At 34.8% G+C, this 14,472-nt stretch overlaps 1 protein-coding gene across 4 annotated transcripts; it reads right to left on the bottom strand.

Moving 5' to 3' along the window:
* Positions 1–5,906: 5,906 nt before the first annotated feature.
* LOC147402145 (uncharacterized) lies at positions 5,907–12,657 on the bottom strand. 4 transcript variants are annotated; one of them, XM_086443668.1, is made up of 10 exons: positions 11,961–12,657; positions 11,118–11,367; positions 10,979–11,032; positions 9,606–9,841; positions 9,346–9,439; positions 7,525–7,676; positions 7,345–7,408; positions 6,868–7,142; positions 6,678–6,793; positions 5,907–6,306 (listed from the first exon to the last, which is right to left on the bottom strand). In XM_086443668.1, exons 4-8 carry the CDS (start codon positions 9,648–9,650, stop codon positions 7,111–7,113), a joined length of 387 nt encoding a protein of 128 aa, XP_086299794.1. In that variant the 5' UTR covers positions 9,651–9,841; positions 10,979–11,032; positions 11,118–11,367; positions 11,961–12,657; the 3' UTR covers positions 5,907–6,306; positions 6,678–6,793; positions 6,868–7,110. The 4 variants fall into 4 exon arrangements, with proteins under 4 accessions (XP_086299794.1, XP_086299793.1, XP_086299796.1 ...); XM_086443667.1 differs by lacking the exon at positions 11,118–11,367 and having other exon boundaries at positions 10,979–11,063; XM_086443670.1 differs by lacking the exons at positions 7,345–7,408; positions 11,118–11,367 and having other exon boundaries at positions 10,979–11,063.
* Positions 12,658–14,472: the final 1,815 nt, after the last annotated feature.

Raw genomic sequence — 14,472 nt, 5'->3', positions numbered from 1 at the left:
ATTTTCGTAGTGTTCTAAAATTTATTATGGAAGCTTCAAGAGATGAGGGTTACTAACATCAAAGGAGGATTGGGGACAGTCACCTGATCAGCCCTTGGATTACTTTGAGAGATATACCTCTTAAGCATACTTCTAATTCAGTTCTATGGCGTGTATTAAAAAAGTAATAGTGATTGGTTAGTGGAGACTAAATTTATGAGCGGATTAGAGTATCTCAATGAAGATGTTAAAATCTACATGTTAAAGGTGCCATGTTGGCACCTTTATCACATGTTAGCAACTTTTTAATAAGAAATTTTATTTTACAAGTTTAATAATTTCAATGTACACACTACTCTACACATGTTGACCACTTTTTCTAACTGTAAGTTTTTTTTTTATATATATTAAAATTATAAACTTATAAAGTAGTCATTGTTTTCAAAACCAAACACATTAGTAAGCTCATGTGGTTAGCCAAACTGCTAGTTACAATTAGCACACACATTAGCATTTGATATACTTAAAACATAAGTTAGCATGTTCATTGGAGTGGATATATGCTTTAGTTAAATTTAAGTTAGTGGATCTGATGCTAACAGACCTATTAACAAATTCATTGTGGATGCTGAGATTGGATTTTACTCTCTTTTTTCAATACACATGGCACCGTGCCATTGGTTCCTCGGCTTAATTATCATATAAGTTTTGAAAAAGCAAATCTTTGTTCCACATCTTAAGTAGCATTTCTTCGATCAAAGATTTGTTGTTCGGAATTTTATGTGCTAAGATGATGAACCAATCGCAATCTACCATGTGTATTGAAAAAGCAATTGTGATTGGTTAGTGGAGAGTGAATTTCAGAAGAAATTTTTTGAGTGGTTTAAGTGCTTGGATTTTACTAGTTTTTCTGTACATGTGGTGGCATGCCATTGGTTCATCGGCTTAGCACATAAAACTCAAAACAACAAATCTCTGATCCTTTTTCTTAACCCAACTTTCTTTACTATTAAGGAGATATTTTAGTTAAGTTTTTTTTTTTCCGATCCATTCGCTAGAGATCAACCTTATAAAAAGCATGATATATACATCTTGATGTGAACCCACTGTGTTTTTCTAAAAGTCATGCCAATATCATGTTTGAACTACAATATCATGTATTCTATTTAATTACTCAAAATAGTAGAAGATTTGGCTTTGGATAGAGTGAAATAGAAAAATAAAATTGGCTTAATCAGTCAACCCAAATCTTTGGGATAAAGCTTTATTATTGGCTTTGTAGATATGACCTATACTTCCACTAATACAATTCTATCTCATACTAAATTTTCTCTTGACAATGTGTTTTAGTAAAGAGTTGTGATAATGTGACTTAAGCACGTGGCATACTCAATTGACTTACTTGACGTGATAGGCTTGAAAATTGTAGATGTGCTCTTCTCGGGATGTAAAATTATTTTTTTATGGGGAATCGTAATTCTGTATCCCAAAGAGAGCACATCTATGATTCCCGAGCTTGTCATGTCAGATAAGTCGATTGAGTTGCCACGTGCCTAAGTCCAATTATCAGCACTCTTTAGTAAAATATTGAAGGTTGGAACTTAGAGTGCACCAAAACTTAAGTAATATCCCAAAAAATTCAACCTATTTTAATTCAATGACTGACCCAGCATTCAGTCTGTTCAGATTGAAATCCAACAATATATTAGGAATTCCCATAGGTCCAAAAAAAAGGTGCTTGGTAGTAAATTTGAGGGTGATTTAGGTAATACCCCCTACACGTTTTGCTCAATATTTGAGATGCTTCTATGTTTTCAGACATGATATCACCCTTTGATTTCTTTCTTCAGTGAGAGACTAACTTGAAAATGACCCACATGCACTTATTTCAACCTAATTAGCAAATCTTCAGTCACTAGAGTAAATCTGTTTTTACTATTCGACCTTAAGATTCCATCTCTTTAAACCTTACTTCAAGGACAAGTAATTTGGTGAAAATCTAGGATTTTCTACAAGAGGTTGTGATGAGGTCCAAAATGATGGATTGAATATAACTTGTAATAGAGGTTGAAGAGCCTATTTAGTTAAGAAAAAATGTTGAGGAGCATCAAGATGACAAAATTTCAGGAACAAAATCAGGAGTTTTTGGCAAGAGGTTGAAGGAGAGGGTATTTAAGTCATTTTCTTTCAATCTTCAAGAATAGACCGAGATCAGGGGGACATGTTGTCAGCTTAATACAGGGTTTTCACAAATATTCACCAAAACATAGAGGGGTATATTTAAATATGCCTAAATTTTTAAAAGGTGAGATGGGAATGGGATCCATGTTTTTTAGAGACCAAATAATTGGACAAAAAGAGAAGTAGATGAAGATGACTTCAAAATTTGAACACCAAATCCGTTTGTCGGTCAAAATATGCCTAACAATAGCATCCACCACAATGTGAAAAAAACCCAAATTTGACTGTCTTGGGCCATCAAATTTCATAAAATTCGACGGTAAGAGGTCAAATTGACATAAAAAATTTCATTGTCGAATTTTCTTTTTCCAACAGGTCGAAACTGTCAAATTAATGAAGGATGAGAGAAATTCAACAGTTTTAAGCCGTCAAATTTGAGAACATTAAGAATTTCAACAATCCTAAACCATCAAAATTCAGTTTCTAAAATTTGTGGGTCTTGGCCTGTCAAATTTTTATGTTAAATTTACAAGTTTTCATGTAGTGCACCCCTTTCTTTCCTTCCAAATTGACTTGCGACTTCATCTGAATCAGCTCTCACAATGTTGTTCTATAAATACCCATATCCTCAGAAGAACTCTCAACTCACAAGGAAGAGTAAAGCCAGGAGAAGAGAAGAGAAAAAAATGGCATTTGAATGTAGTAGTAGTAAGATTAGGTCTAGTTCTTGTAGTTTAACTAAAACTATAACAATGGTTTTTTGTAAACCACTTTTAATGGGGTTATAAATTTTGGAGTGGGCTGATTTTTTGTGAGGATGAACTCTATGGCAAGGAGATCATCCTCACCAAAATCAATCCATTCTGAAACTTCTAACCCCATTTTACAAGGTGAAGAATTGTGGACCATCAATTTTTTTGTAATCACTTTTGACGGAGTTAGAAGTTTTGGAATAAGCCGATTTTTGGTGAGTATGATCCTACGGTGAGGAGATCATCCTCACCAAAATTCAACCAATTCCAAAACTTCTAACCCATATAAGACAAAAACCACTGTCATAGATTTTGTCACAACTATTGTCTCATGATTTAGGAACCTACGTTTTGCCAAACGTGTTTTGTCCTACCTAGGTTAGAAGTTTTGGAATGGACTGACTTTTTGTGAGGAAAATCTCTATAGTAAGGAGATCATCATCACCAAAAATCAGTCCATTACAAAATTTCTAACTTCATCAAAAGTGATTCACAAAAAATGGACGGTCCATGATTATTCAACTTGTAAACATGGTGTTATAAGTTTCGTAATGGGTCTGTTTTTTTTTTTTTTTTTTACGAGGATAATCTCCATGGAGAGGAGATCATCCTCACAAAAATCTAGCCCATTCCAAATTTTCTAAGCCCATCAAAAGTGGTTACAAACTAATAGTAAAAAAAAAAAAAAAACGATTCTTCAACTTATAAACTAGGGTTAGAAATTGTAGAATGAGCTTATTTTTTGTGATGATTATTTTCTCACCATAGAGATCATCCTCACAAATAATCAGGCCATTTTGAAACTTTTAGCTCATATAGGACAAAACACTTTACCTATGAAACTCAACCCTATATCTATATACATTGGGCAGCTTTTGGCAATCAATGTTAGTAAGCTAACGCGGAGATCCAAAATTTGTCCTATATGATTTAAAAGTCTCAAATTGAGCTGATTTTTATGAAGATGATCTCCTCTCAATCAAGATCATACTCGCAAAAAATCAATCCAATCCGAAACTTTTAAATCATATAGGACAAAGGCGTTGGCTCCCTAACATTGGCTGTGTATATATGTATGTATGTATGTTAGAGAGAGATGCGATGTAAGAATACGTGTTTAAACATGTGTTAACTAATGGCAGATGGTAAGAGTGCATGGCCAAAATTGGTTGGGGTGCAAGGGAATGTCGTAGAAGCAACAATTGAGAGAGAGAGCCCATCTGTCAATGCAATCATTGTGTTAGAAGGATCGTTTGTCACTCTAGATATCCGTTGCAATAGAGTTAGGGTTTGAGTTGATGGGAATGGCAAAGTAACACGTGTGCCTGTGATTGGTTTATGAGCTTAAGGTAAAATTAATAGCAAGCACTTTTTAATGTAATATCATTGTTAAAGAGTATTACCCCATGAAAAACTGGAGGAGCTCATATATGTATTCTCCATGTAATGTATTGCATCTTAAAATAAGTGTGGCTAATAAAATAGGAGGGTTTTTTCATCCCTTTTTGATAAGTGGCCTTTTACTTCTATGGTTCACTATGCTAGCAAGTCCAATAAGTCGTGGATTTCATTTTGAGTATCACCATTTCATGGAAATAACCAAGTATGCAATGAAATTATTTTTAATAAACATAAATCGATCCGACCAAATAGGGGTCCATGGTGTGACCAATTTTTCATGTTCTTAGTCCGATTTATCTATTCAATTTTTAAACATTGATTTGTTCATCCCGAAGAAGGATAGAGAGGACAAATACCATAGAATGAGAACACAGAAGCTAAAACCTAGTGGTGTCAATAGGCAGGTTGTTATGATTTGTGGAGCCTGATAATATTAGTCAATAAGGAGATACAGTTAATCAAGTCACATGTTTAATCTAAAAGAAATTTTGTCAAGGGTATTTTTGTAATTTTATTAATATCATGTAAAATCTTAAGTGAGAGGAGAGGAAAGACAATAAAGTTGAGGGGGTAAAGAGAACGACAATAAAGAGATTAATGTGGACACCACATAAAGGTTGGAAGAGCTGTTTTTCCTCCATGACTGTATCAAAGGTGGGACCTACATGCAATTGTGTCTTATTATATAGACTAGAGTTCATCTGTGCCCACAGTACATATGTCCTCTTTTGGGTCAAGGAGGTAAAATTAAAAATAATAAAGTTAAAGGGGTATTATTAAAAAAATGGGATTAAGAAGGTAAATTTAGGAAAAATAATAAAGTTGAGGATGTATTATTAAGAGAGAGGAGATAAGGAAAGACGATAAATTGTGTTAAAGGGGTAACAGATGAAAGATAGTAAAGTTAGAGGATGTATTATTAAGAGAGAGGAGATAAGGAAAGACAATAAATTGTGTTAAAAGGGTAACAGATGAAAGATAGTAAAGTTAGAGGATGTATTATTAAGAGAGAGGAGATAAGGAAAGACAATAAATTGTGTTAAAGGGGTAAAAGATGAAAGATAGTAAAGTTAGAGGGTTATTATTGAAAAAAATGAAGGGAGGGGGGAGGGGGGAGGGGGGAGGGAAGACGATAAAGTTGAGGGGGGTAAACAAGAAAATAAAATGGTTAATGTGGACCCCACACAAAAGGGTGGATGAGACGTTTGTCCCCCATAACTACAACAAATGGTGGGCCCTCCAATTGTATTTTGTTATATGAATAATGATTTTCTAACTAGAAAGTCTTCACTCGATCAATACTTGATTGACGTGGTATGAACACAAAAGCATAGATCTTTTTCCTTAGGATACACAACTACACATCTTTATGGGGATGTGTACACTATAGTAAAATAGGGCTATAGCGACGGTCGCTATAGGTACAAAATACTGTCGCAAAAGCATCTAACGACAGTCAAGGAGGCCATCGGTTGTTGTTGCTGAACAGTCCATCGCTGAATGTATATGAGTTATAGCGACAGCCGCGCTGGCCGTCGCTATAGAGTATTATTTTAAAAAAAAAATTTGTTATTTAGCTACGGTTTTGGCCGTCCCTATAAAAGCTTTTGAAAAAAAAAAAAAAATTTACACCAGCCCCCTCATGTATTGCTGAATATTGAAAATACCCCTATGTTTTGAAATTAATGACCTTGACCCCTATTACCAGTATGAAAAGACCCAAATGCCCCTCCTATCTTCAACTTAAAAAAATCTATTTGCCAATCCAAATTCTAATCTACAATTTGAAACTCCTGCAATGAGCAATCCAGATGCATACAAGACAACCTCCACTTGCCCGATTCCATTGTGGATTAATTCGGTAGCGTGCCTCCCTCAAATCTACAATACTTCGCCTTACTTGTCGTGATAACAACACTATTTTGTGGCAATGTTTCCCAAATACATATATACTTATCTGATTCCATTGTGGATTAATTCCAACACTCGGTAACTGCAACCACGAAAAATCAAAAAAATAAAAGTTCATAAGTAGAATTTTAAAAAATCAAAACTTTAAAAGCACAATTGAAGATGAATCTATTGTGCATGAATCGGATCAAGAATTATCCCTACAGATCTGAACAAATCCAATTTCTGAGGTAGCTTTATTGCAACAAAATCGTTGCAAATATCTTATAGATGAAAAATGATAATCTAGGACTAGTTTAGAAACAAATTGCAGTCTAGAATCACACAAATGAAGATGAAATTGAACTATAAAAACCAATCCAAAGACATGATTTTTAGCACTAATTCAACTAAATATAAAGAACAAACATGAAATCCATAATTTTTAGAAAGAACAGATGAAATAGAACTCACCATCCACTACGTCATAATGCACGAAAAACGACTGTCCATGAATACCTACATCGTCCATGAATCCCTCACTATCATTCCTACTCTCTCTATCCATGAATACCACGTCGTCCATGAATCTACACATATGCACATACATGTGTGTGTGACAATTTAAAAAAAAATCATGTATTTATTGTATTTTTTTAAGTACCTTTCCCTTAAGTAGCCAGCATTAGTGAAGTAAATAGGAGCATCAATGTGAAGTATGAGAACTCCAGGAACGGTATCGGCCACTGGATACTGGTCTACACTTCTGTAGATCATGGTGTGAGGGATGTTGCCCATGACACAGGTTCTTGGCCTTGCAATAGCAAGTGTATTTAGAGTAGCTTTCCTAATTTCACCATCTCATTCCAATGTCAAACCAGCAACAAGTTGCAAGGACTTCAAATAATTATAGTACCCGTCGACATTTAGAAGACCAATCTGTACCACATACACATAAAGTTAGAACACCAAGTCAGGTTCATGAAGTCATAAAATTCCCTCAAAACAGAGGTATCAATCAAGATAATAAAAGGGCACGGTAAAACTTTCATTTTGATAGGTGGTTGGTTAAGTGTAAGATGAGGTTTTGATCCCAGGTCTGGAATTGCTGCACACAGTTTCAGATCAATATGACCCATACCTGTAGCTGGAAAGCTAGCTCTAGCCCTTTCTCTTGCGAGGACTCCCCTTGTTGAATGCAATTCCTATTTTACATATTTCAATAGAACCGGTTCAATACGAATCAAAACTAAAACAATATGAGCTACTAATTCAAACCTAGTTACAAGAAGGGCAGATAAGAATGTGAACAGTGGCACACCTTTTGAGTATCATCCATAACTGCCTTGAGGAAAGCCACATCATGTTCAAGTCGTACATTGTCAGAGTGAACGATATTTGATAGGCTGTTGGCCTTTTCTTGTGTAAGCTCTACGCTTGCCATCTTCTCTTTCAGCAACTCCATTTCCTTCACTGGTCATACTTCCAGCAATATCAGTATGAATTCATCTAGTGATTTCGTTCTCTGCTCCATTGCTTGAAAATATCAAATTTGGTTTTACTAGCAGAGACGATATAACCCATGTCATTATACATTGGTATATCCCGAGGTAATTCAACAATGGTTTCACACATGCTCAATATATATATTTTTTGTTAAATTTTCTAAACAATCACTGATTCAACTTATGACAGCAGAAATACTCAGCCCGCACATAGTTTTAGAATCAGGGTCAAGTAAGGTGTGTCCTGTTCCTATAGAATAGGAACAGTGTCTATGTGGCACATCTTGGTTGGAGTTTAAAGCACATCGGCTCCTAACCAAACCATTTTCTACTTTGCACGCAGCCCTATGTGTTTTATCTATATATATATATAAAGAGTTCCTCGAGTAGGTGAAAGAATTTAAAGACTGCTTTGGAAATAAATAGTTCCAAACACGCGCAAGCAAACAGAGAAACAGATTTATAAGCATTTTTTTAGCATGGGAACACTCCAAACTGTTACATAAAACACGAAGACAGGCAGAAGAACTCAAAGGATGCATCATGACTACCCATGCCCTTTGAAAAATATTCCTTATAAACAAGGAAACAATTTACACTTTACACGCATTTTTTCACGAAATAGAAGTTCACAAAATCAACCATAAATAAAAAATTTGATCTCAAAGTTCACAAAATCTAGAGTGTTTTGGGGCATCAATCATGCATCCATTGAAATTGATGCAGCTTCCCATTCAATAGAAAATTTTATAATCAGATTAGGCACTTAAGAAGTGAATTGAGTTTACTAAAGGATATCAAACTTGCAAGAATAAGTTGTATTCCAATATTCCCAGGTTTACAATAACAGCTGTTGCTTCTGTCCAATTGAGAAGGACAGCATATGTTTATGGAAGGCACATTATTTTTGCACCTAAATTACGTTCAAGTATCAGTAAGTGAAAGTAGATATGGACACTTGATTTAATAGGAGCCATGACTTCAAGTAGAATTGAATGAAGGGACCCAAATTTTTGGGGGATGATGGTGGTGATGATTTAAGCATGTGTTGCTTCACAAATCTCCAAGCCCATTTGACAGGCATGGCCTGGTTGGGGTAATGGAATTTTGCATCCCAACCAAAGAAGAGTTGATTGGAAAATTGGTACTCACCAAATTAACTACATGCAAGATCCATCCAGCCGTCTATAATTCCCAAGTTTGACCTCAGCCATTACTTCACCCACACCACCGAACACTGAAAAATCACGAGCTTTAACGACACGAACATACAAATACTGCATTTGTTCAACCAAATCATAAGTCGAACTGGTTTTATCTTTGTTCATTGGTCCACCGCCAAGGTGGGGATTAGTTTCTTTAAGTAAAAACTCATTAGAACCACTAAACCCATTAAACCCAGCACCATAACACCAGAAACAGAAACAGAACCAGAACCAGTCAAGGATCATATCTATGAATTGTTATAAAAGGAATTTCATAGAGATTCGGTAGAGATGATTAATCTAGCGAATCTCTATTTATAACTTTCACCAGCGAGTTAGGGCATATCTACGAATTCAAAGATATTAAAATGGAGGAAGCAACAAATGAATCAAATAAACTGCATATTACATTCAAGGATCCAACCAACCTACCAGTGGAATCCAGAAGCAAAGCCCTAATGTTATCTGTATGTCCTCTTAGCTTCATAGTTTTTGAACAAGTTCTTGGATCCCAAACACGAACAACCTACAGAGTGATTTTCGAAACCATTAACAACTCTTCTAACCAAAAGCTATAGTCGAGCAAAGCCAACCTGAATATAAAAACAATTATAGTTTGACTAATACATATAATAATACACAAATATAGAAAGGTTGGACATAGGAAACTAAACGTAAGCATCACATTATACCTTCTCAGTTCCACCAGAAACAAGTAAAGCGTTACTATCATTCATTGCCAACACATATACTGATTCTTTATGACGTTTGGCAGCAATGGTGCTACATCCGTGTGGCCGTGGTGTGTGCGGAGAAATACTGCTGCTTGAACTAATAGAGTTTAGACCTGTATTGGGCAACCCAGAGTTGCTAGAACTAATTGTACCATTTTAGCTATCACCCTCCATCACATCAGCTGGCTTTGAAACTGGAACAAGAGCAATGAAGTGTACGTTTTACAAGTATACATAGCATACTAACCTGAATCTTTAGCAATGAAATGCAATACTCGATTAATAAAATTGCCCAAGTTATAGAGCAACTTGCTGTTATGTTTTGCTTGCAAGTCTACCAATGTAAATAATGTGTCTGATACCTAAGTTGCACAAAAAAAAAAAAAAATTACAAATCGAACTCCATCTAAAGAGTGTCTTCAAATAAAACCCCAACTGTATGCAATTCATATGTTACAAATTTACAAATACACTTGTATGCACCACACAATATCTACACCTCAGAACAATCATAGACATTTGTGCATAAATGAGGTTTGATAATTAATAACTAAGGGAAAAAAAAGAATCAACCAAGCATTGGAAAAGGTCATAGACTAAAGAGGGTTCGCAGTGAAAAATTCTCTGTTCCCACAAGAAGCATGCTCTATAAATAAATTTCATTTGAATCCATTAAAATTAAAATGAGAAAAAAAAAACAGATTTGAAACCAAAAACTAATTATGATTATGATGCAAAGAACTGGATTGAAGTAGTTTTTCTAAAACATTTATCATCATCTAAAATGATTATGATGCAATTCCAACAAAGCAAAAACAAAAAACAAAAAACAAACAGAGGGAGTGAGATGAAAAGATATTTGTAACTTACAAGTTGTTGCCTAGTGAACTTCCAAACAAGTTTCTGAAGAAAATTGTGCAGAAAAAAGTTGTGTTAAAATAAGATAGTTAACCAAATGAAGCTAGAAACTAGAAAGAAGCCAAAATGTAACAAATGAGCATGATAAGGCATATTTACATATCATACAAGTGATTTGGTTAGGGCATTTCAATTAAACACACGATACAAACTTAATGCTCCCAAACCAACCAAATATAAAATCGCACAAGGAAACACACAATCTACACCATACTATAGAATTTAAGAGGTGCAGATGCTGGAAACCGAGTGAAAAAAATGTTAGCTTCCCTTCACAGTACTAATATGGACATAAATCAGTCCTTATATATGAGATTTCTATAGTTAGTTTGCCTAAAATAAATGAGATTGAGCCTTCACTACTAACCTGCAAGGGTAAGATGAAAATTAAGCATTATGGAAGAGGAACTCACATTCCTTCTCCTTTCTTCAACATCCAATCAGGAACAGGTCCAGTCAACAAATTGCTAGTCAGGTACGTAAGCCATCTCATTAGTTCTGTTTGATTGCCAACTTTTTGTTACATACTAACATACTAATCAGATCACTTACATGAAATCTATCTTTGACAGACTATCAAAGCTACTTGGAATTTGTCCTGCTAGCTTTTTAAAGCTGAGATCTTCGTGGAAAACATATCATCACAAAACATTTAAGGAAAAGTTTGCAGCCCAAAAGAACATGTTCAACAACAATGTTTAGTAGTACTCTATATAAGCATTCAACTCACAGGCTAGTCATGTTTAACAAGTTACTTAGTGGTGGTAAAGCATTTCTTGTGCCATTTATGTCACTAATCCTCCTACATAAAGAAATTCAACCAAGCATTAACTACTATAATGAATTGCTTAGTCAAAGATCACCAAAAAACATTTACAAAATAATTAAGAGAACATGATATACGAAAGGATTACTCACAACCTATATAATTTGGTCAAAAGAGAAATGTAGATGGGATAATTTAGTTTACAAATGTTATAAGTTCTAGTACTACCTCTAGCTTACCTCCCAAAGCCCAAGGATTATCCATTTCAACCATGGAATTGAATTTTTAAATATTTCTATAAAACATATAAGAAAAATATTTTTCATTAGAGCTCGATTAGGGTGTAAGATATGCTATATGAAATCTTAATTGACTGTAAATTTACATTGATTCACTGTTGTAAGCTAAACTCCAATCTATAACATATCTAGGGCTCAAGCTTAATAATCCATCAAAAATAAATTGAGAAAAAGAAATGAACAGCTTGAATTGGAAAAAATTACAGATTCTAGGGTTTCAAATCAAACAAAAACCACAAATTAAATTACTTGAATCAATAAAAAAACTAAAGAACTAGGGTTTATCATGATGGGATTGAAGAAAACTAATGTTTCTTCTTAAGGACTTACAAATTTGAAATTCTTTTATAGATCTTCTATCATTATCTTCCATTTGACTTCAATCGTTCTCGAAATCAACCAAAGAGAATGAAATCCCTCTACCGCCCCTTTTTCTTCTTCTTCTGGTGAAACAAAGATCAGAAGCCAGCTTTCAAAGCAAATGTGAGAGACAAATAGGGTTTTGTGAGAATAGGAGAAGCACAACTTTGAAATCGACTATGGTGAGTAACCGAGGATGGGAGACATTGTTTTAAAATTGAAGATTTGAAGAAATCGAAGATCAGAAATTGATTTACAGTCGGATATTTAGGGAAATCAGAGATGAGAGATCAATTTACAATCGAAGGTTAAGAGAAATAGATGACGAGAGATCAATTTTCAATTGAAGATTTAAACAAATCGAAGGAGAGAGATCGATTTACAATATAAAAAAATTTAGAGAAATCAAACGTTTCTTAGAGGAGGACGAGTTTTGATTTCGTAAAAAATTGATATTAGAGAAAGAGACGATTTACAGAGTAAGCAACCACGATCAAAGAGTGAGAGCCGGGAGAGAGTGAGAGCCGAGGGAGAGAGAGGAAGAGCCCTTCTTCCTTACTTCCATATATAAGGTCACATTTTTCTGTTACTACAGATGGGTATAACGAGGGTTTAAATGTGACCGTCGCTGCAAGTCGTTGCGATAGAACTAATTTCCTGTAGTGGTAGTTGTGCATCCCGAGGAAAAGATCTATGGTTCCATGCCCGTGCCACATCAATCGAGTGAAAACTTTTTTGTTAGAAAATCAACACTCCTATTATATAGATGTGTCCAAATCGTTTGCACCAAGAGTGGAGGATTGAAATCCTCCTACACATCAATACATGCCATGTAAGCCACAATCTAAGGGATGGATGCGTATAATAGAAGTGTGTATCACATGCACCTAGGGTGGAGGATTGAAGCCCTCCTCCCACACCCCAATACATACCACGTAAGCTGTAATTCAAGGAAATTTTTAAAAGGAGATATTTTATGTGTTAATTCCGTAGATTATGGCTTATGTGACATGTATTGGGGTGTAGGAGGACTTTGGTCCTTCACCCCGAGGGCATACAATCCGCACTATTATACTATCTCATTTTTAAAATTTTCTTGGATTATGACTTATGTGGCATGTGTTGAGGAGTGGGAGGAGTGTTCAATCCTCTAGAGTCCGGACTCTATCTAACTTGGCCTAATATTACGTGTAAGAAGCTATGAATTAAAGCTGACCAGGAAGGAATTAGGAAGATTGCTCTGATCATCCGTCACCGACAAGCAAAAGTTAATGATAGGTTTTAATTACCTTACGTTACGTGTAACATTGTATCTGAAACCCTTACAAATCTCCATTCCATGACAAAACATCTTAAACAAGCGTTTCAACTCCAAACTTTAATTATTTCTATAAATACCCTCATAACTTCACATCACTGTTGTCTAATTTTACGCACGCAAGTATACGTATCGAAACAAGTAATAAAGTGATAAGAAAGTATCGTTCCCACGGAGACTAAATACCAATCTATTGCTAATTACCAATTTATCTCACTCTAATTTTATCCAAACAAAAGTAAAAATAGGAATTAAAACTAAACAAGAAAACTAATAGAGAAAATAAACTTGCAGATTTAAAATCAATGAGTGATAAAATCTAGGTTTATAATTTCCCCCAAACAATCTACTTGATTTAATTCTCCTTCCCTCTATGATAAATTAATCCACTATGGTTGTCATCCAAGAACACTAAATTCTCTACAAGCCTCTTCCGATGGTCATGTAAAAATACCCTTCTAGACTAATTCCCTATATGCCTATGAGAATCAAATCAAGAAGAATTCATTAAGAATAAGTTCTCATAAGGAATGCACATGCAACCTGAGTATATTCCTATCTCAAATTAGCATATGTTAATCTATCTAGGTCATGAACACAAAATAACTCTGCCGATATTATTAGGGTTCACCAAATCAATTCAATTAATGATCAGTTAATCAAATCGCATTAAACATTAGATAGAATAAACAATCACATGTGGGATCATAGAGGAAAGAAAGAAAACTAATCAAATATCATGAATGGATTCCATTATAACCCTAGAATAGAAATTAGTTCTTCATTGAAAAGAAAACAAAATCACAAAAGTATTTAGCCATTCTTAGATTACAAAATTAAGAGAAGAGTTAAAGTTAAAGAAGATAAAACTCAAGAGCCGATCTCCAATTCCCGTCCTCCTTCTCAATCTTCTGCCTCCAAGAAAAACCCCAAAACTTCTGTCTCCAATTAAGGGTTAAACTTTCCTATTTATAGATATAGAATCATTAGGGTTTAAGAGTCCCAAAAATCCGTCTCTAATTCGGTCACCACAAATTAACGTGTAAAGCTGGAAACGTAAGCAGGCCATGGCCTCCCAATATATCATGCCGCGGCTTGTACTTTTATATTTCTGTTATGCCATTCTTGAATTCCCGTCGCGGCCTCATTTTCTATCAAGCTGCG

The sequence above is a fragment of the Akebia trifoliata genome, chromosome 5 (genome assembly GCF_017979445.1).
Source record: "Akebia trifoliata isolate Shusen 1 chromosome 5, ASM1797944v1, whole genome shotgun sequence".
Classification (NCBI taxonomy): Eukaryota; Viridiplantae; Streptophyta; class Magnoliopsida; order Ranunculales; family Lardizabalaceae; genus Akebia; species Akebia trifoliata.
This window is presented reverse-complemented; position numbering and strand designations above follow the sequence as displayed.

Coding starts and splice junctions, on each gene's coding strand:
- LOC147402145 (XM_086443668.1), bottom strand. CDS start 9,650: ATGAATGATAGTAACGCTTTACTTGTTTCTGGTGGAACTGAGAAG. Junction 9,440..9,605: donor TTTCTGGTGGAACTGAGAAG/GTATAATGTGAT, acceptor ATCACTCTGTAG/GTTGTTCGTGTTTGGGATCC. Junction 7,409..7,524: donor TTATGGATGATACTCAAAAG/GTGTGCCACTGT, acceptor TATGTAAAATAG/GAATTGCATTCAACAAGGGG.